The sequence below is a fragment of the Ursus arctos genome, unplaced genomic scaffold (genome assembly GCF_023065955.2).
Source record: "Ursus arctos isolate Adak ecotype North America unplaced genomic scaffold, UrsArc2.0 scaffold_10, whole genome shotgun sequence".
Taxonomy (NCBI): Eukaryota; Metazoa; Chordata; class Mammalia; order Carnivora; family Ursidae; genus Ursus; species Ursus arctos.
Window position 1 is genome coordinate 66,842,661 of NW_026622764.1, and position 13,892 is coordinate 66,856,552.

The 13,892-nt window shown below is 39.9% G+C and overlaps 1 protein-coding gene across 6 annotated transcripts in view; it reads right to left on the bottom strand.

Annotated features, from left to right (window-relative positions):
* The window catches only part of FRY (FRY microtubule binding protein), a 429,999-nt gene that overhangs the window by 59,247 nt on the left and 356,860 nt on the right, over positions 1 to 13,892 (bottom strand). For all 6 annotated transcript variants that reach the window (XM_048215644.2, XM_048215641.2, XM_048215639.2 and 3 more), the window contains 5 exons: positions 9,371 to 9,521; positions 8,752 to 8,855; positions 7,613 to 7,798; positions 2,668 to 2,866; positions 854 to 975 (listed from right to left, as the gene is read on the bottom strand). In XM_048215644.2, coding sequence (XP_048071601.2) covers positions 854 to 975; positions 2,668 to 2,866; positions 7,613 to 7,798; positions 8,752 to 8,855; positions 9,371 to 9,521 — 762 coding nt within the window. The remainder of the gene's footprint in view (positions 1 to 853; positions 976 to 2,667; positions 2,867 to 7,612; positions 7,799 to 8,751; positions 8,856 to 9,370; positions 9,522 to 13,892) is intronic.

Below are 13,892 nucleotides of genomic sequence, written 5' to 3' on the forward strand. Positions count from 1 at the left end.
ATACGTATAATATGTATATGTAATGGAATATATATGGACTGAATATACATCTACCTCTATGTCTGTATACACACACCTCTTCCTCATCCATTCATCTAGGGACGGACACTTGCGTTACTTCCATATATTGGCTATTGCAAATAATGCTGCAATAAACATAGGAGGGCATGTATCTTTTCAAATTAGTGTTTGCACTTTCTTTGGATAAATGCCCAGTAGCACAATTATTGAATCATCTGATGTTTCTATTTTTAATATTTTGAGGAAATCCCATATTTTTCATAGCGGCTACACCGATTTACATTCCCACCATCAGTGCACGAGGGCTCCTTTTCCTCCACATCCTTGCCAACACTTGTTATTTCTTGTTTTTTTGATTCTAGCCATTCTGATAGATGTAAGGTGATATCTCATTGTAGTTTTGATTTGTGTTTCCCTGATGATGAGTGATGTTGAGCATCTTTTCATGTGTGTGTTGTGTCATGGTCTTCTCTAAATAAAATTAATATTACAGGGCATAGTTTAATTCTAGTGAGGTAAATGAAACAAAAAGAATAGTGACCTTTGGGAATTATTTGATAGAGCATAATACAAATATACATGACATTAACAATCATTCAGTTAGGCACATCTGAAATAAGCCTCAAAGCTCCCCAACAAATATTCTTCTGCTATCAGTGCTGAAGGCAGAACTATATATGTGTGTGTGTGTGTGTGTGTGTGTGTGTGTACACACACACACATATGCTATATGCAGAACTATACGTATATGAAGTGTGTGGTCGTAATGGGAAGGATATGCTCCATTACAGAAAATGTTAGAAATGGCATTTGGGGAAACAGGATAAAGTACCTGATTTGGAGTCTTTAAATACGGATACAACATGACGTAGAAAGTTAGTGAGCTGTTCAGCACTCTTTGAATTTTGATTTTTGGGTGTGATGTCTTCATGGCACCAAAGTGGACCAAATGCCCTTAAACAAAACATACAAAATGTTAAAAATATAACCATTTAAATATAATCATTTTGCATTTTTAAAACCACGTGTGCAATTGCAACTCCAAGGGCACAATATGATTTTTAAATTTTACTGATTAATGTGAGGTTAGTTTCAGTCTGATAAAGCTTAAGAGCATACTCAAAACAGATCTAGTTAATTTACGGAGGTATATTTTTTTTCTTATGTTTTACTCACAAAATAAAAACCTCACAAAATTTACTCACGAAATTAAAACCTCTCAATTCACCAGAACAGTGTTTATACATAATAGGTGCTACATGTTTGTCAAATAAAGTGATATAAAATGTTAATTAAAATACAGGTTTAGGCACAGACTCTATTTGTATATTTTATTTTATTTATTTTTTTAAGGATTTTATTTATTTATTTGACAGAGATAGAGACAGCCAGCGAGAGAGGGAACACAAGCAGGGGGAGTGGGAGAGGAAGAAGCAGGCTCACAGCAGAGGAGCCTGATGTGGGGCTCGATCCCATAACGCCGGGATCACGCCCTGAGCCGAAGGCAGATGCTTAACCGCTGTGCCACCCAGGCGCCCCTCTATTTGTATATTTTAGATTTGCAGAGAGAACGCTTTTATCAGGATCATATCATTAGGCTGCCAGATACAGTAGAAACAAGTTGAAGATACAGCCCCTGATATCTACTTGGTTTTCAACAGGAAGAACAGGATGGAGCCAGATGTGAGAATTTCAGAGAACACTCTTCCCAACATGTGGTACTGACAGTGTTGAGTGGCGAGCATACTTTCATTCTCCACAAACATTCAGGTCTCAGATACCCTAGTTGTAGGCACCATCAGCCCCCTTCTGAAGCTTCCCATTCATTAAATCCTATATTGAGCTGAGAGCTGCAAAAAACACTCTGAAATTAATTGAGGAAAGAAAATGCTTTTCTCCTTTTTTGCATTAATCGATGCATTTGTGGAAGAAAGAAAAATCGTGGGTATCAGAGAACATCTATACGGACTAGACTTCCGGAATTTAATGCATTGAGAAAGGAAAGCAGCCCCTCCCCCCAGTACAGTCACAGGTAAGTGGTTTTCTTAATACAAATACTGGACCTCAGGATGCTAGAAATTCTTGAAGCCTTGCAAGCCAAATTGTTCGGTAGGAGACCCAGAAGACCTGAGAAAACGTGACTGCTTGCGGCTTTTCTTGATTTTGATCATCACTGTACTTCCTTCCCTATCATGCTTCCTGTTGTTTCTGACTTCCATTTATAAATGACTCTGGATTAGATGAGCAGACAATGGTCCCCTCTGCAGCTGCTCCTGGGTCAACCGTGGCTAATATATTTGGTTTCCAGAGCGACGAGCTTTGCCAAGTCTCAGAACTCCCAGATCCTGGCAGCTCTGATAGAGGATTAAAGTCGTCTGCACCGCGGGGCGCTCCCGTGTCCTGCCTCCATCTGCTGCATTGTCTTTGTACGTGAGACCTCCCGCCCATCAACTGTGCCATCAGTGGGATCTGAGACAACTTCTGCCAGGATCTACCTGGGGCACAGACTCCAGCAGATGCAATTTAGAAAAGAAGGCTTTGCTAAAGCTGTGGGCTCGCTTTTCCATCTGTGTGGTTTTAAACAGATGACATTTCCCCCAAAAGACCAACCTAAAGACAGACCCCTGTCTCCCGACCCCTCACTACCTGGTCGTCAGAAACTCGATGAGCTTGTTTGCCTTCTCATCTGCTTCAGCAGTTGTGTCTGCATCCTCCACCTCCTGGGTCATCTGCGGGAGGTTCCCGCTGCTGCCCCCCAGACTGATGCTGGAGGACGTGGAACTGGAGCTCAGCCCCGAGTCTGGCACTGGGGATGACTGGTCCTCTCTCAGGAAGTCAAAGCCACCTGGTGGGACAAGAAGAGCAAGGTGGAATGTGCTCGGCAGGGGGCTTCATGTGGTTAGGAGGTGAGCAAAAAGGAGTGCATAGTTATTTAAATGTTTTGGAGAAAACATTTGATTGTGACCGTGGTTACGATGAAATGAGACTGGTATTCTTTCCTTGCTTCTGGAATAGTTGAACTGCCGTGCAAACCAGAGTGTCTTTGGTAATAGGAGTGTGATCTGCTGTTTTCTACTCTGGTGTGTAAATGGATGCTTTCTGCAAAAGAAGTGGTGTGTGTGTGTGTGTGTGTGAGCGTGCGTGCACATGTACACGCACATATGTTCACACGCACACACATGTGCACACAGTTCCACTATACTTCTGGACCCAACTGTGCCGTTCATAAATTATTCCTGGGTATTAGACTACTTAAATCAGTGAAACGACACCATTTTTGAGAATACCAACACCTTGTAATTGATAAGTTATACATAATGTTTTGAGTAAATGAACTTACAACTGTGAATATTATGTGCATATTCATATGTTTTAATAAACTATATCTCATGGCAGTCCAAGAAATGTGGTAGAAACAAATACTATGTTTTTTCCCCACCTCATATTTGGTTATCATTCTACATCTCTGGATGTTGGTTTGAAAATATACCAATATTACCTTGATCCCCAAACCAGGCAAAGACCCCATCAAAAAGGAGAATTACAGACCGATTTCCCTAATGAATATGGACGCCAAAATCCTCAACAAGATCCTGGCTAATAGAATCCAACAGTACATTAAAAAGATTATCCATCATGACCAAGTGGGATTCATCCCTGGGATGCAAGGGTGGTTCAACATTAGTAAATCTATCAGTGTCTTAGATTTTATCCAGAAAGAAAAATTCAAAAATCATATGATTCTCTCAATAGATGCAGAAAAAGCATTTGACAAAATACAGCATCCTTTCCTGATTAAAACCCTTCAGAGTGTAGGGATAGAGGGTAAATTCCTCAATCTCATAAAAACCATCTATGAAAAGCCTACAGCAAATATCATTCTCAATGGGGAAAAGCTGGAAGCCTTTCCCTTAAGATCAGGAACACGACAAGGATGCTCACTCTCGCCACTATTATTCAACATAGTACTAGAAGTCCTTGCCACAGCAATCAGACGACAAAAAGGGATAAAAGGTATTCAGATCAGCAAAGAAGAAGTCAAACTGTCTCTCTTTGCAGATGACATGATACTCTATATGGAAAACCCAAAAGAATCCACTCCCAAACTAATAGAAGTTATAAAGCAATTCAGTAATGTGGCAGGATACAAAATCAATGCTCAGAAATCAGTTGCATTTCTATACATGAATAATGAGACTGAAGAAAGAGAAATTAGGGAATCCATCCCATTTACAATAGTACCAAAAACCATACATTACCTTGGAATTAACTTAACCAGAGATGTAAAGGATCTATATTCTAGAAACTATAAATCACTCTTGAAAGACATTGAGGAAGACACAAAAAGATGGAAAAATATTCCATGCTCATGGATCGGAAGAATTAACACAGTTAAAATGTCCATGCTACCCAGAGCAATCTACACTTTCAATGCTATCCCGATCAAAATACCAATGACGTTTTTCAAAGAACTGGAAAAAATAGTCCTTAAATTTGTATGGAACCAGAAAAGGCCCCGAATCGCCAAGGAACTATTGAAAAGGAAAAACAAAGCTGGGGGCATCACAATGCCGGATTTCAAGCTGTACTACAAAGCTGTGATCACAAAGACAGCATGGTACTGGCACAAAAACAGACACATAGACCAATGGAACAGAATAGAGAACCCAGAAACGGACCCTCGGCTCTTTGGGCAACTAATCTTTGATAAAGCAGGAAAAAACATCCAGTGGAAAAAAGACAGTCTCTTCAATAAATGGTGCTGGGAAAATTGGACAGCTACATGCAAAAGAATGAAACTTGACCACTCTCTCACACCATACACAAAGATAAACTCCAAATGGATGAAAGACCTCAATGTGAGGCAGGAATCCATCAAAATCCTAGAGGAGAACATAGGCAGCATCCTCTACAATATCGGCCAAAGCAACCTTTTTCATGACACATCTCCAAAGGCAAGAGAAACAAAAGATAAAATGAACTTGTGGGACATCATCAAGATCAAAGCTTCTGCACAGCCAAGGAAACAGTCAAAAAAACTAAGAGGCAGCCCACGGAATGGGAGAATATATTTGCAAATGACACTACAGATAAAAGACTGGTATCCAAGATCTACAAAGAACTTCTCAAACTCAATACACGAGAAACAAATAAATCATAAAATGGGCAGAAGATATGAACAGACACTTTTCCAATGAAGACATACAAATGGCTAACAGACACATGAAAAAATGTTTAAAATCATTAGCCATCAGAGAAATTCAAATCAAAACCACACTAAGATACCACCTTACGCCAGTTAGAATGGCAAAAATTGACAAGGCAAGAAACAAAAGTTGTTGGAGAGGATGTGGAGAAAGGGGATCCCTCCTACACTGTTGGTGGGAATGCAAGTTGGTACAGCCACTCTGGAAAACAGTGTGGAGGTCCCTTAAAAAGTTAAAAATTGAGCTACCCTATGACCCAGCCATTGCACTACTGGGTATTTACCCCAAAGATACAGACGTAGTGAAAAGAAGGGCCATATGCACCCCAGTGTTCATAGCAGCATTGTCCACAATAGCTAAATCGTGGAAGGAACCGAGATGCCCTTCAACAGATGACTGGATTAAGAAGTTGTGGTCCATATATACAATGGAATATTACTCAGCTATCAAAAAGAATGATTTTTCAACATTTGCTGCAACATGGACGGCACTGGAGGAGATAATGCTAAGTGAAATAAGTCAAGCAGAGAAAGACAATTATCATATGATTTCTCTCATCTGTGGAACATAAGAACTAGGAAGATCGGTAGGGGAAGAAAGGGATAAAGAAAGGGGGGGTAATCAGAAGGGGGAATGAACCATGAGAGACTATGGACTATGAGAAACAAACTGAGGGCTTCAGAGGGGAGGGGGTGGGGGAATGGGATAAACTGGTGATGGGTATTAAGGAGGGCACGTATTGCATGGTGCACTGGGTGTTATACGCAACTAATGAATCATTGAACTTTACATCAGAAACCAGGGATGTACTGTACGGTGACTAACACAATATAATAAAAAAACATTAAAAAAAAAAAGAAAATGTATATAGGCAACCATCCCTTTTCTCCTACTTAATAATTATAAAAAGTCCATAGTTCTGGTACATATGACATAAAACCTGCAATAGGAGTGAGGAGCTGTGGGCCTGAATATTATCTCTGCCATTTTTTGTGCAATCTCAGGGCATTTATATAACTTCTACCTTAGTTTCCTATTATAAGATTAAGACAGTAATTTCTATCACACAAAGCAATCATAGTTGAAACTGGATGTTCATAAGTACGAATAAACATTTATGAAGAGGAGACCTTTTCCAAGCCCTTTGTATACCCTTTCCATGTCCGCCACAGAGTCCATCATTTCAGCTATCTAAAATGATTGACTTTAGAGAATTGTAGTTGTCTTCACTATGGTAGTATTGTGTTTGGTTCTGTAAATCCCCACTTTGTGCCACATCAGCGGTATAGTGAATACAAAACTGAGGCACTCAGGGCTGCACAACTTAATGGACGTTACAACATTCTCAGTCTAAACCATGCACTTAATGGAATACACCCTTATCCTGGGGAGTCAGGACCGCCAGAAGTCCTCAGATTCTTTTAATTAAACATCTACAGTAAAGAGAGTTTTGTGTCTCTGAGCGGCTATGGACGGGTTATTTTCAATAAAGTGTAGCTTGGTTTAAAATAAAGGGCTTAAACTGAGATCAGTTGTCCTGATGTCTCAGACTTAGTGACTTCACGTTTGTTTTCTAAAGAAATACCTTAACGTCTGTCAAAGGACAAGACAGCACTGAGTACAAGTGATGAGTAAGAGGCTCTTCCTTTTCAAGATTACGAATAAAGTACGCGGTGACATGTGGAGTGTCACACCATACCCAGTGCCAATGTAATGTACAAAACAGGAATGTTAGTTCATTCTCATTTTGAGATATTTTAAATGTTCTGATTCTAAATGAAAACCACTGGGTCAAACCCTTTTGGGAAAGTTTTCATGAATAGCTGGACACAGCAGAGTAATTTGACTCAAACATGACTCAGCTAATGCTTTCTGTTCTCATTTCTAAGAAGAACATTTTGGTCTCAAAACAGCAATGGTTCTTAGTAGACTGCCACTCATGGTGCCTTCCAGAAAAATCAGTCACTTTAATAAAGTGAAAATTCCCTCAGGGGAACTAGAAGTTACACAAGTGATACATCGGGCACCTTGGCAATGACCTGCTCTCATGGCGATGGAGAAGGTCACTGTTTTGTGCTTTCTCATCCTTCAGTGTTTGAGACTGAAGCTCTTGGCCAAAGTGCATCTTAATTTTCAATGGTATCAGTAGGAGCATATTTCATGAGAGCAGCAAGCATAATAAGGAAAAAGACATCTGAAAATACTCAATAATGAAGAAGGATTTTGAGAACCAAGTTAACCATCAGGTGGAATGGTGCTGCTACTTGCTCGCTTGGAAAGTTGGGGTGATCACATTAGGGAAGTTAATGTGGGCTCCACCGACACCATAAGTTATCTTTGCATTTGTGATTCTGTCTCAGGCTCTCTGGCGCTCCTTTCATTACCTGTGTAGAGATACTCTGGTTGATAAGCTGGCTGAACTGTGAGAGTCTTAGCTTCGCCCATCTCTCGCGTCTGCAGGAGCACAGAAGCAATGGCATGAAAATTGCTGTTGCAAGAGAGGGCAATCAAGAGGTGAAGAAGCAATTTTTTGCTGTGTTCAAAGACTTCAGGCCGGTAATGGTCCAAACCTGGAACAAAACAGTGGAATTTCTTAGTATAAACAAGTTTTAAGCTCGTTTAGATTCCAAGGATAGTAAAGATTCCAAGTCACTCGGGAGGAACATGTTAAAAGAATGTTCGGTTTTCTTTGTTATTGTTTGTATTACCAACATAAAGAAGTTGGGCTTAGGAAAAATAAAATGCTCTATTCCTCAAATCAAATGTTCTCATAAAAATGCTGATAGATGGACTTTTCTTGACCTCTCCGTAGCATTTGACATGGTTAGCATTCCTCCTTCCTGGGATGTTCTCTTCCCTGGATCTCCCTGTTAACTGAAGGATTCTAACTTTGTTCATCTCTCTCTAACTAAACTTCTGAGTCTCCCTGCCTTGTTCCTTTTCCCTTTTTTGCTCTACAATTTGGCTATTTTATTTTTATTTTTTAAAGATTTTTTATTTATTTGAGAGCGAGAGAGAGGAAGAATAAAGAGGGAGAGCGAGAAGGAGAAGCAGACTCCCTGCTGAGCAGAGAGCCTGACGCGGGACTCGATCCAAGGACCCTGGGATCATGACCTGAGCCGAAGGCAGTTGCTTACCCCACTGAGCCACCCAGTTCCCCCAATTTGGCTATTTTAAAATCTCAGTGCTTGTGCTGTATGTTTTTTCTCTCTATGCGCTGACAGTGTCTCATGGCTTTGAATTTATCACATCTAGCCAAAGACCCTCAAAGAGGCCCCACTTGTTTTGGGTATCTTTATAGTATAGCATTAGCGAGGTACCACTCTATACTGCAGTAATAGGGTGACTCTAAACAATGACTGATCAACTGAAGTTGTAGAGCAGATGTCACATAGAAGCAATGAAAAATGGAAGAGACGAAATTTTCAGAAATGAGGAACGCAATGTAAAAGAAAGGCTCTCTGGATTACATCTATAGGTTTTTGACCCTATTGGCTAGAATTCCTCTTAGATCCAGTCTTACCTAAGAAGACAGCATGAAGTAATAATGGTAGATGAAGAGCCCAATCTTCTCTCACACTGTGATCCACCACCATCTCAGTCATAAAAATAACAGCAATATTGCACCTAATCAATGACATGATGAAATTAATGTAACTTCTGAAGAGGATGGAAATACATTGATAGATCATTAAGTCACAGTTAAATACAACTCATAAGACCTGCTGAAGAATTATGTAAGACCCTTATTCCAGGGAAATGGAGTTTCATTTCTGACATAGCACAGAACTCCACAAAGACAAGAAATGTTGATCACATAATGGGGTGACTTACTAGTCACTCGATAATAACAGCTGAGGGAGGAAGAGTTACTCACAACCTAGAAATCATCACAGAATGCATATCCGTATCCAGATTGCATCAAGGAAAAATTCTGAGTTACAAGGCAGCTTTGCTTATTGGTTAATATTCAACCAAACTCTACAGATACACTGAGAGCCGCGATTCAAGTCGTGCATAGTCCCTCTGATTTCAAAGCTCATTTCATTTGATGGGACCTGGAATGGTTTCCCTCTCCTCAGAGGAGGAAAGTCCAGCCAAAGCTAAGCAGTCATTTCCCTCTACCCACACACGCTACTTACCTGTGGAGAGGCCCCCGGGGAGTGATGGTCTCTGGGAGGTAGTCAACCAGGGGGGCCCAGCATCCTCCAGTACAAGGCATGGGGAGGGGCTGTGGCTGTTTGGTCTCCGTAATAGTCAACAGCCAGCCCGTGTAGGGAGAAATCGGGTCATCTATAGGGTGAGAAAGACAAGCATGTGTTATTTTTAGGGAGAGTTGATTTTTGTTTTCCCAACTTGGTGTTTGTAGAAAGCATCTTACAAATTTAGGCTAGTAAAAATAACTTTCTATCCATCTCATTCGGTGAGTATGAATTACAGGATCAATGGGTTAGAATTACTTGATTAGATTTTTTAGTCCCTTTATTTTTTGATAATCTAATATACAATTATGCACTATAGAGCAATGGAAAACACAGACACACAAAAAGAAAACATGAAATCATGCAAATTCTCATCTCTGTGAGAACTTGGTCTTTCTCCAGTCTTCCCCATTGCAGTAAAATGCAACTCCATATTTCCATTTTGTTTAGAGCTATCCCTGATTTCCCTTTCACATCTCACATCCAACTCATAATCATGATAATAATGATGAGGATAAAAGTAATAATAAAAATAATAACATTAGGAGCTAACACAGGGAATACTTCCTTTATACTAGGCACTGTTCTATGCATTGCACCTTTTTTTTTTTTTTTAAGATTCATTTATTTATTTGAGGGGGGAAGGGGCAGAGGGACAAGCCCGATGTGGGGCTAGATCTCATGACCCTGAGATCATGACCCGAACCAAAATCAAGTCAGATGCTCAACCAACTGAGCCATCCAGGCATCCCTGCATTGGATATATTAACAGTGCAAAAATAAGTACCTCTTACCCCTACTTTACAGAGGGGAAACAGAGGTTAGGTATCTTGCCATCATCTTCAGTGAGCTCTACCTTCAAAACATATCCAGAATAAGACCACTTTTCACCATCTCCATCACTGCCAGTGTAAGCCACCACACTCTCTCACATGGAGACCGCAATGGCCTCCCTACTTCCGTTCTTGCCCCTTCACAGTCTGTTTTCCACAGAGCAGCCAGAACAATCCTTTTAAAACAGAAGTTCATTCACGTCTCTTTCTTTGCTTGACACTCTCCAGTGGTTCCCCTTTCCACCCAAAATGAAGTCCAAATTCTACATCACGGCCTTTAAGGCCTTGCGAGGTCTTCCTATTACTGTCTTGGCTCCTACTACCATCCTCCTTGCTCTCACACGACCCCAGTCATTCTGGCTTTCTTGCTGTTCTGTGATCATGTGAGACACCACCCAGCTTCACGGCCTTTACGTCTGGCATTCCCTTTGGCTGTAGTGCTTTTCCCTGGAGAGCCGGTGGCTCCCTTACCTCACACGGGTCTCTGCCCAAGTATCAATATACCACAGAGGATTTCTGGGACCACTCTCTTTAAAACCCCACCCCCAATCACTTTCTATCCTCTCACTCTGCTTTCATTTTCCTTCCTGGCACAGATCACCCATTCTTAGGCACTGAGTACCTCTTCTGACTCTCATGTCAGCTCCGCAACAGCAGAGACTTTATTTTGTTCATTGTTGTTTCCCTAGTACCTCGAACAGTATCTGACATGTAGTAGGGAATCAACAAATAGTTTTTGAATGAATGACCTTCCTCAACAATATCTTTAAAGTAAACACAGCAACAAGTTTCAAAACAACCTCACCTTACACCTAAAGAAGCTGGAAAAAGAACAAACCCCAATCCAGCAGAAGGAAGGAAATAATAAAATTAGAGTAGAAATAAATGATACAGAAATGAAAAAAACAATAGAACACATCAGTGAAACCAGAAGCTGGTTCTTTGAAAAGATCAACCAAGCTGATAAACCTCTAGCCAGACGCAGCATGGAGCTCTTTCTTAGAATGCTCTCAGTAGAGGTCAGTGGCCTTCAGAGACAGGCAGTTCCACTGGGGGCCACATGATCTGAGCCAGGTACATGGCTTCAGATAAGCTGGCTCAATCCTGGGATAGGTTGTAGTATATTAAGGAGAAGGGTGTATTAGATCATCTTTAGGTGGTTTCTACCATATGTAGTTTTTCTTGGCTGCACTCTAGAAAGGCAGTGAGAGTTAACAGATTCAAGGCTGCTGGTCCCGTGTAGAACACTGGCCTTAGAGCCAGTGAAGGGGGTGTCTTGCCATTGTGAAGACTGAGGCTTGCAGCAAGGGCAGGCATGAGGACACAGCCCACTTCTGGGATGTCAGGGAAGGGAGTTTTCCAGGGGAAAAGTCAGGATTTGCTGCAGAAAGCGACCGTTAGGTCTTAGTAACACACCAAAAACCGAGCAACTGGAGCCCTATAAATTCTATGCCATCAAGCTTGGCCACAACAGTTTTAGCCCAGAAAAAAATGTAAAGCATGTGTGACAGTTCCTCATCTCAGACCTCCCAGTAAATTTCTTACAGAATGGCACATATTGCATGGAGCACTGGGTGTTATACGCAAATAATGAATCATGGAACACTACATCAAAAACTACTGTATGGTGACTAACATAACATAATAAAAATTATTATTAAAAAAAAAGAATGTTTCACTTTCAGCAAATTAATGTTTTGAGTAACTATCTAGGGCAAGCTAATTGCAAAATGTACTTCTAAGTAATTAGCTACTCTATAATAAAATTTAAAAGGAGAGCAGAAATGGGAAGAATATCAAAGAATTAAGAAAAAAAGAACTATTGAGATTTCTATAAGGAAAGGATATACTTTGTTTCAATGATGTTCTCAGATACACATCTGATCAGCAAAAATATGCTGGATTTTTAGTGACTGGATTAGGAATAAATTGGCCTGAAACTAGTTTTCTACAGTTAGGTCTAAACCACTAGGACTCAGCTGCTATCCAGCTCAACTAGTTGTATCCATATTATAGGGTTAAACACAGTAGCATATGGCCTTGGAGAATAATCCAGATATTTTAAGTAATTCTAAAAAAGCTTACATCATATTGGTGGAAAGATTTTTATAGATCTGGGTCTAAATCTGTTTTTTTGTCCATTTTACTCAATTTTTTTTTAATAATAGAAAATACTTTCAAGAGGCTGCACACAGTTCTTCCATCTGGGTAAACCCAGATTATGAAGCCCTGGGGCACTAGGTCTCTCCTGATTCCTTCTTACTCTTTCTATCTCTAATGATCCTCCCAGGAATTCAGGGAGAAAGTAATTACCCTTCATATACAGCAGATGTGTGGCCAGACGGTTTTGGAATTAAGCCTACCAATCTTTGCTTTTCTTATGGCATTGGCCATTTCCCTCATTGTGTAGCTAGAACCAAAAATACATCAGGGAGGACCCAGTTACCAAAGTTCTAAGGGGATGCATGCCCTATTAGACGTGCCGCTTCCCCCAGACAGCCAGAGTTAAGTTCTATTACTTAAACACCTGGAAAATGATCTTAGTATGTATTTTCTGGGTTTTTCCGTGATGAGAATATGGTTTGAGTAACTTGATTTCATTTTCTCTTATAATGAATAATTTAAAATAAAAGCTCCCAGTCCCCAGATGACACACTACGAACTGGAACTTCTCTGGTCAATAACTGCGATCATGTGAAGGATATTATTGACACAAAACTCAACTAATTCAAATTCTGTATGAAAATTTTCCTGTTAAAATGCTGTTTATTTTATGCTGGTACAACAAGTTTATAAAACAACATTTCTAGGTGAAATAGATGCCATGATGATAACATTAGACTTCTTTTTATGCCTTTCACAACTATTCACCGTGTTTTTTTTCCTCTTCACGAATACTTCTATTACTTTTTCTTTTTGTCCCTAAAGCCAGTGATGTGAGTTTATATAATGACATAATTATCTTGTTTTATTATAATTATCCTCTGAAATTCACTATGTATTTTCAAAATGACTGAAATTACTTGATTATAGCATTTCTATCAAATTCTATGTTCTGGACCCAGAGCAAAAGGATAACACTGTAAAGGAATCAACTGGCAAAGACAGCAATATTCCTGATATAAAATCCACAATCATAGAGAATTATGTTTTGTTATGCTTGTCACATTCTGGGGCGGGGGGCAGGATTTGACTGCTTTACCTTTTCATGATGCAACTTTTTTTTTATTCTCAAATTCTGAGTTACTAACTATTGCATAGCAACCAGACTTTTTTTGAACGAACAACTCTCCATTTCTCAATTGCTACTCTCTACATCTATAAAATCTTGTCCCATCTAAAACTGATGGTCGGTGCCCTTGAGATTTCAAATATTAGGTGTTTGGATGGTATGGTCCCCTGATGGGGTACAGAAAGAAGAGAAAATACAAAGAGCTTTATTTTACCTCAGACTGATAGTACTAGTAAGAAATTATATAGGGACATAGTTGAAACTTAGCCTACATTAGAGTATAGCAGTTACATATGGATTTTAGACATTCTTTCCATTGGTCTTTTCAGTGTGGAAGAATTGCCTGTCTGTGCATTAAGAAGCAGAGTCAGGGCAGCTGAAATACAGTGTCATTACA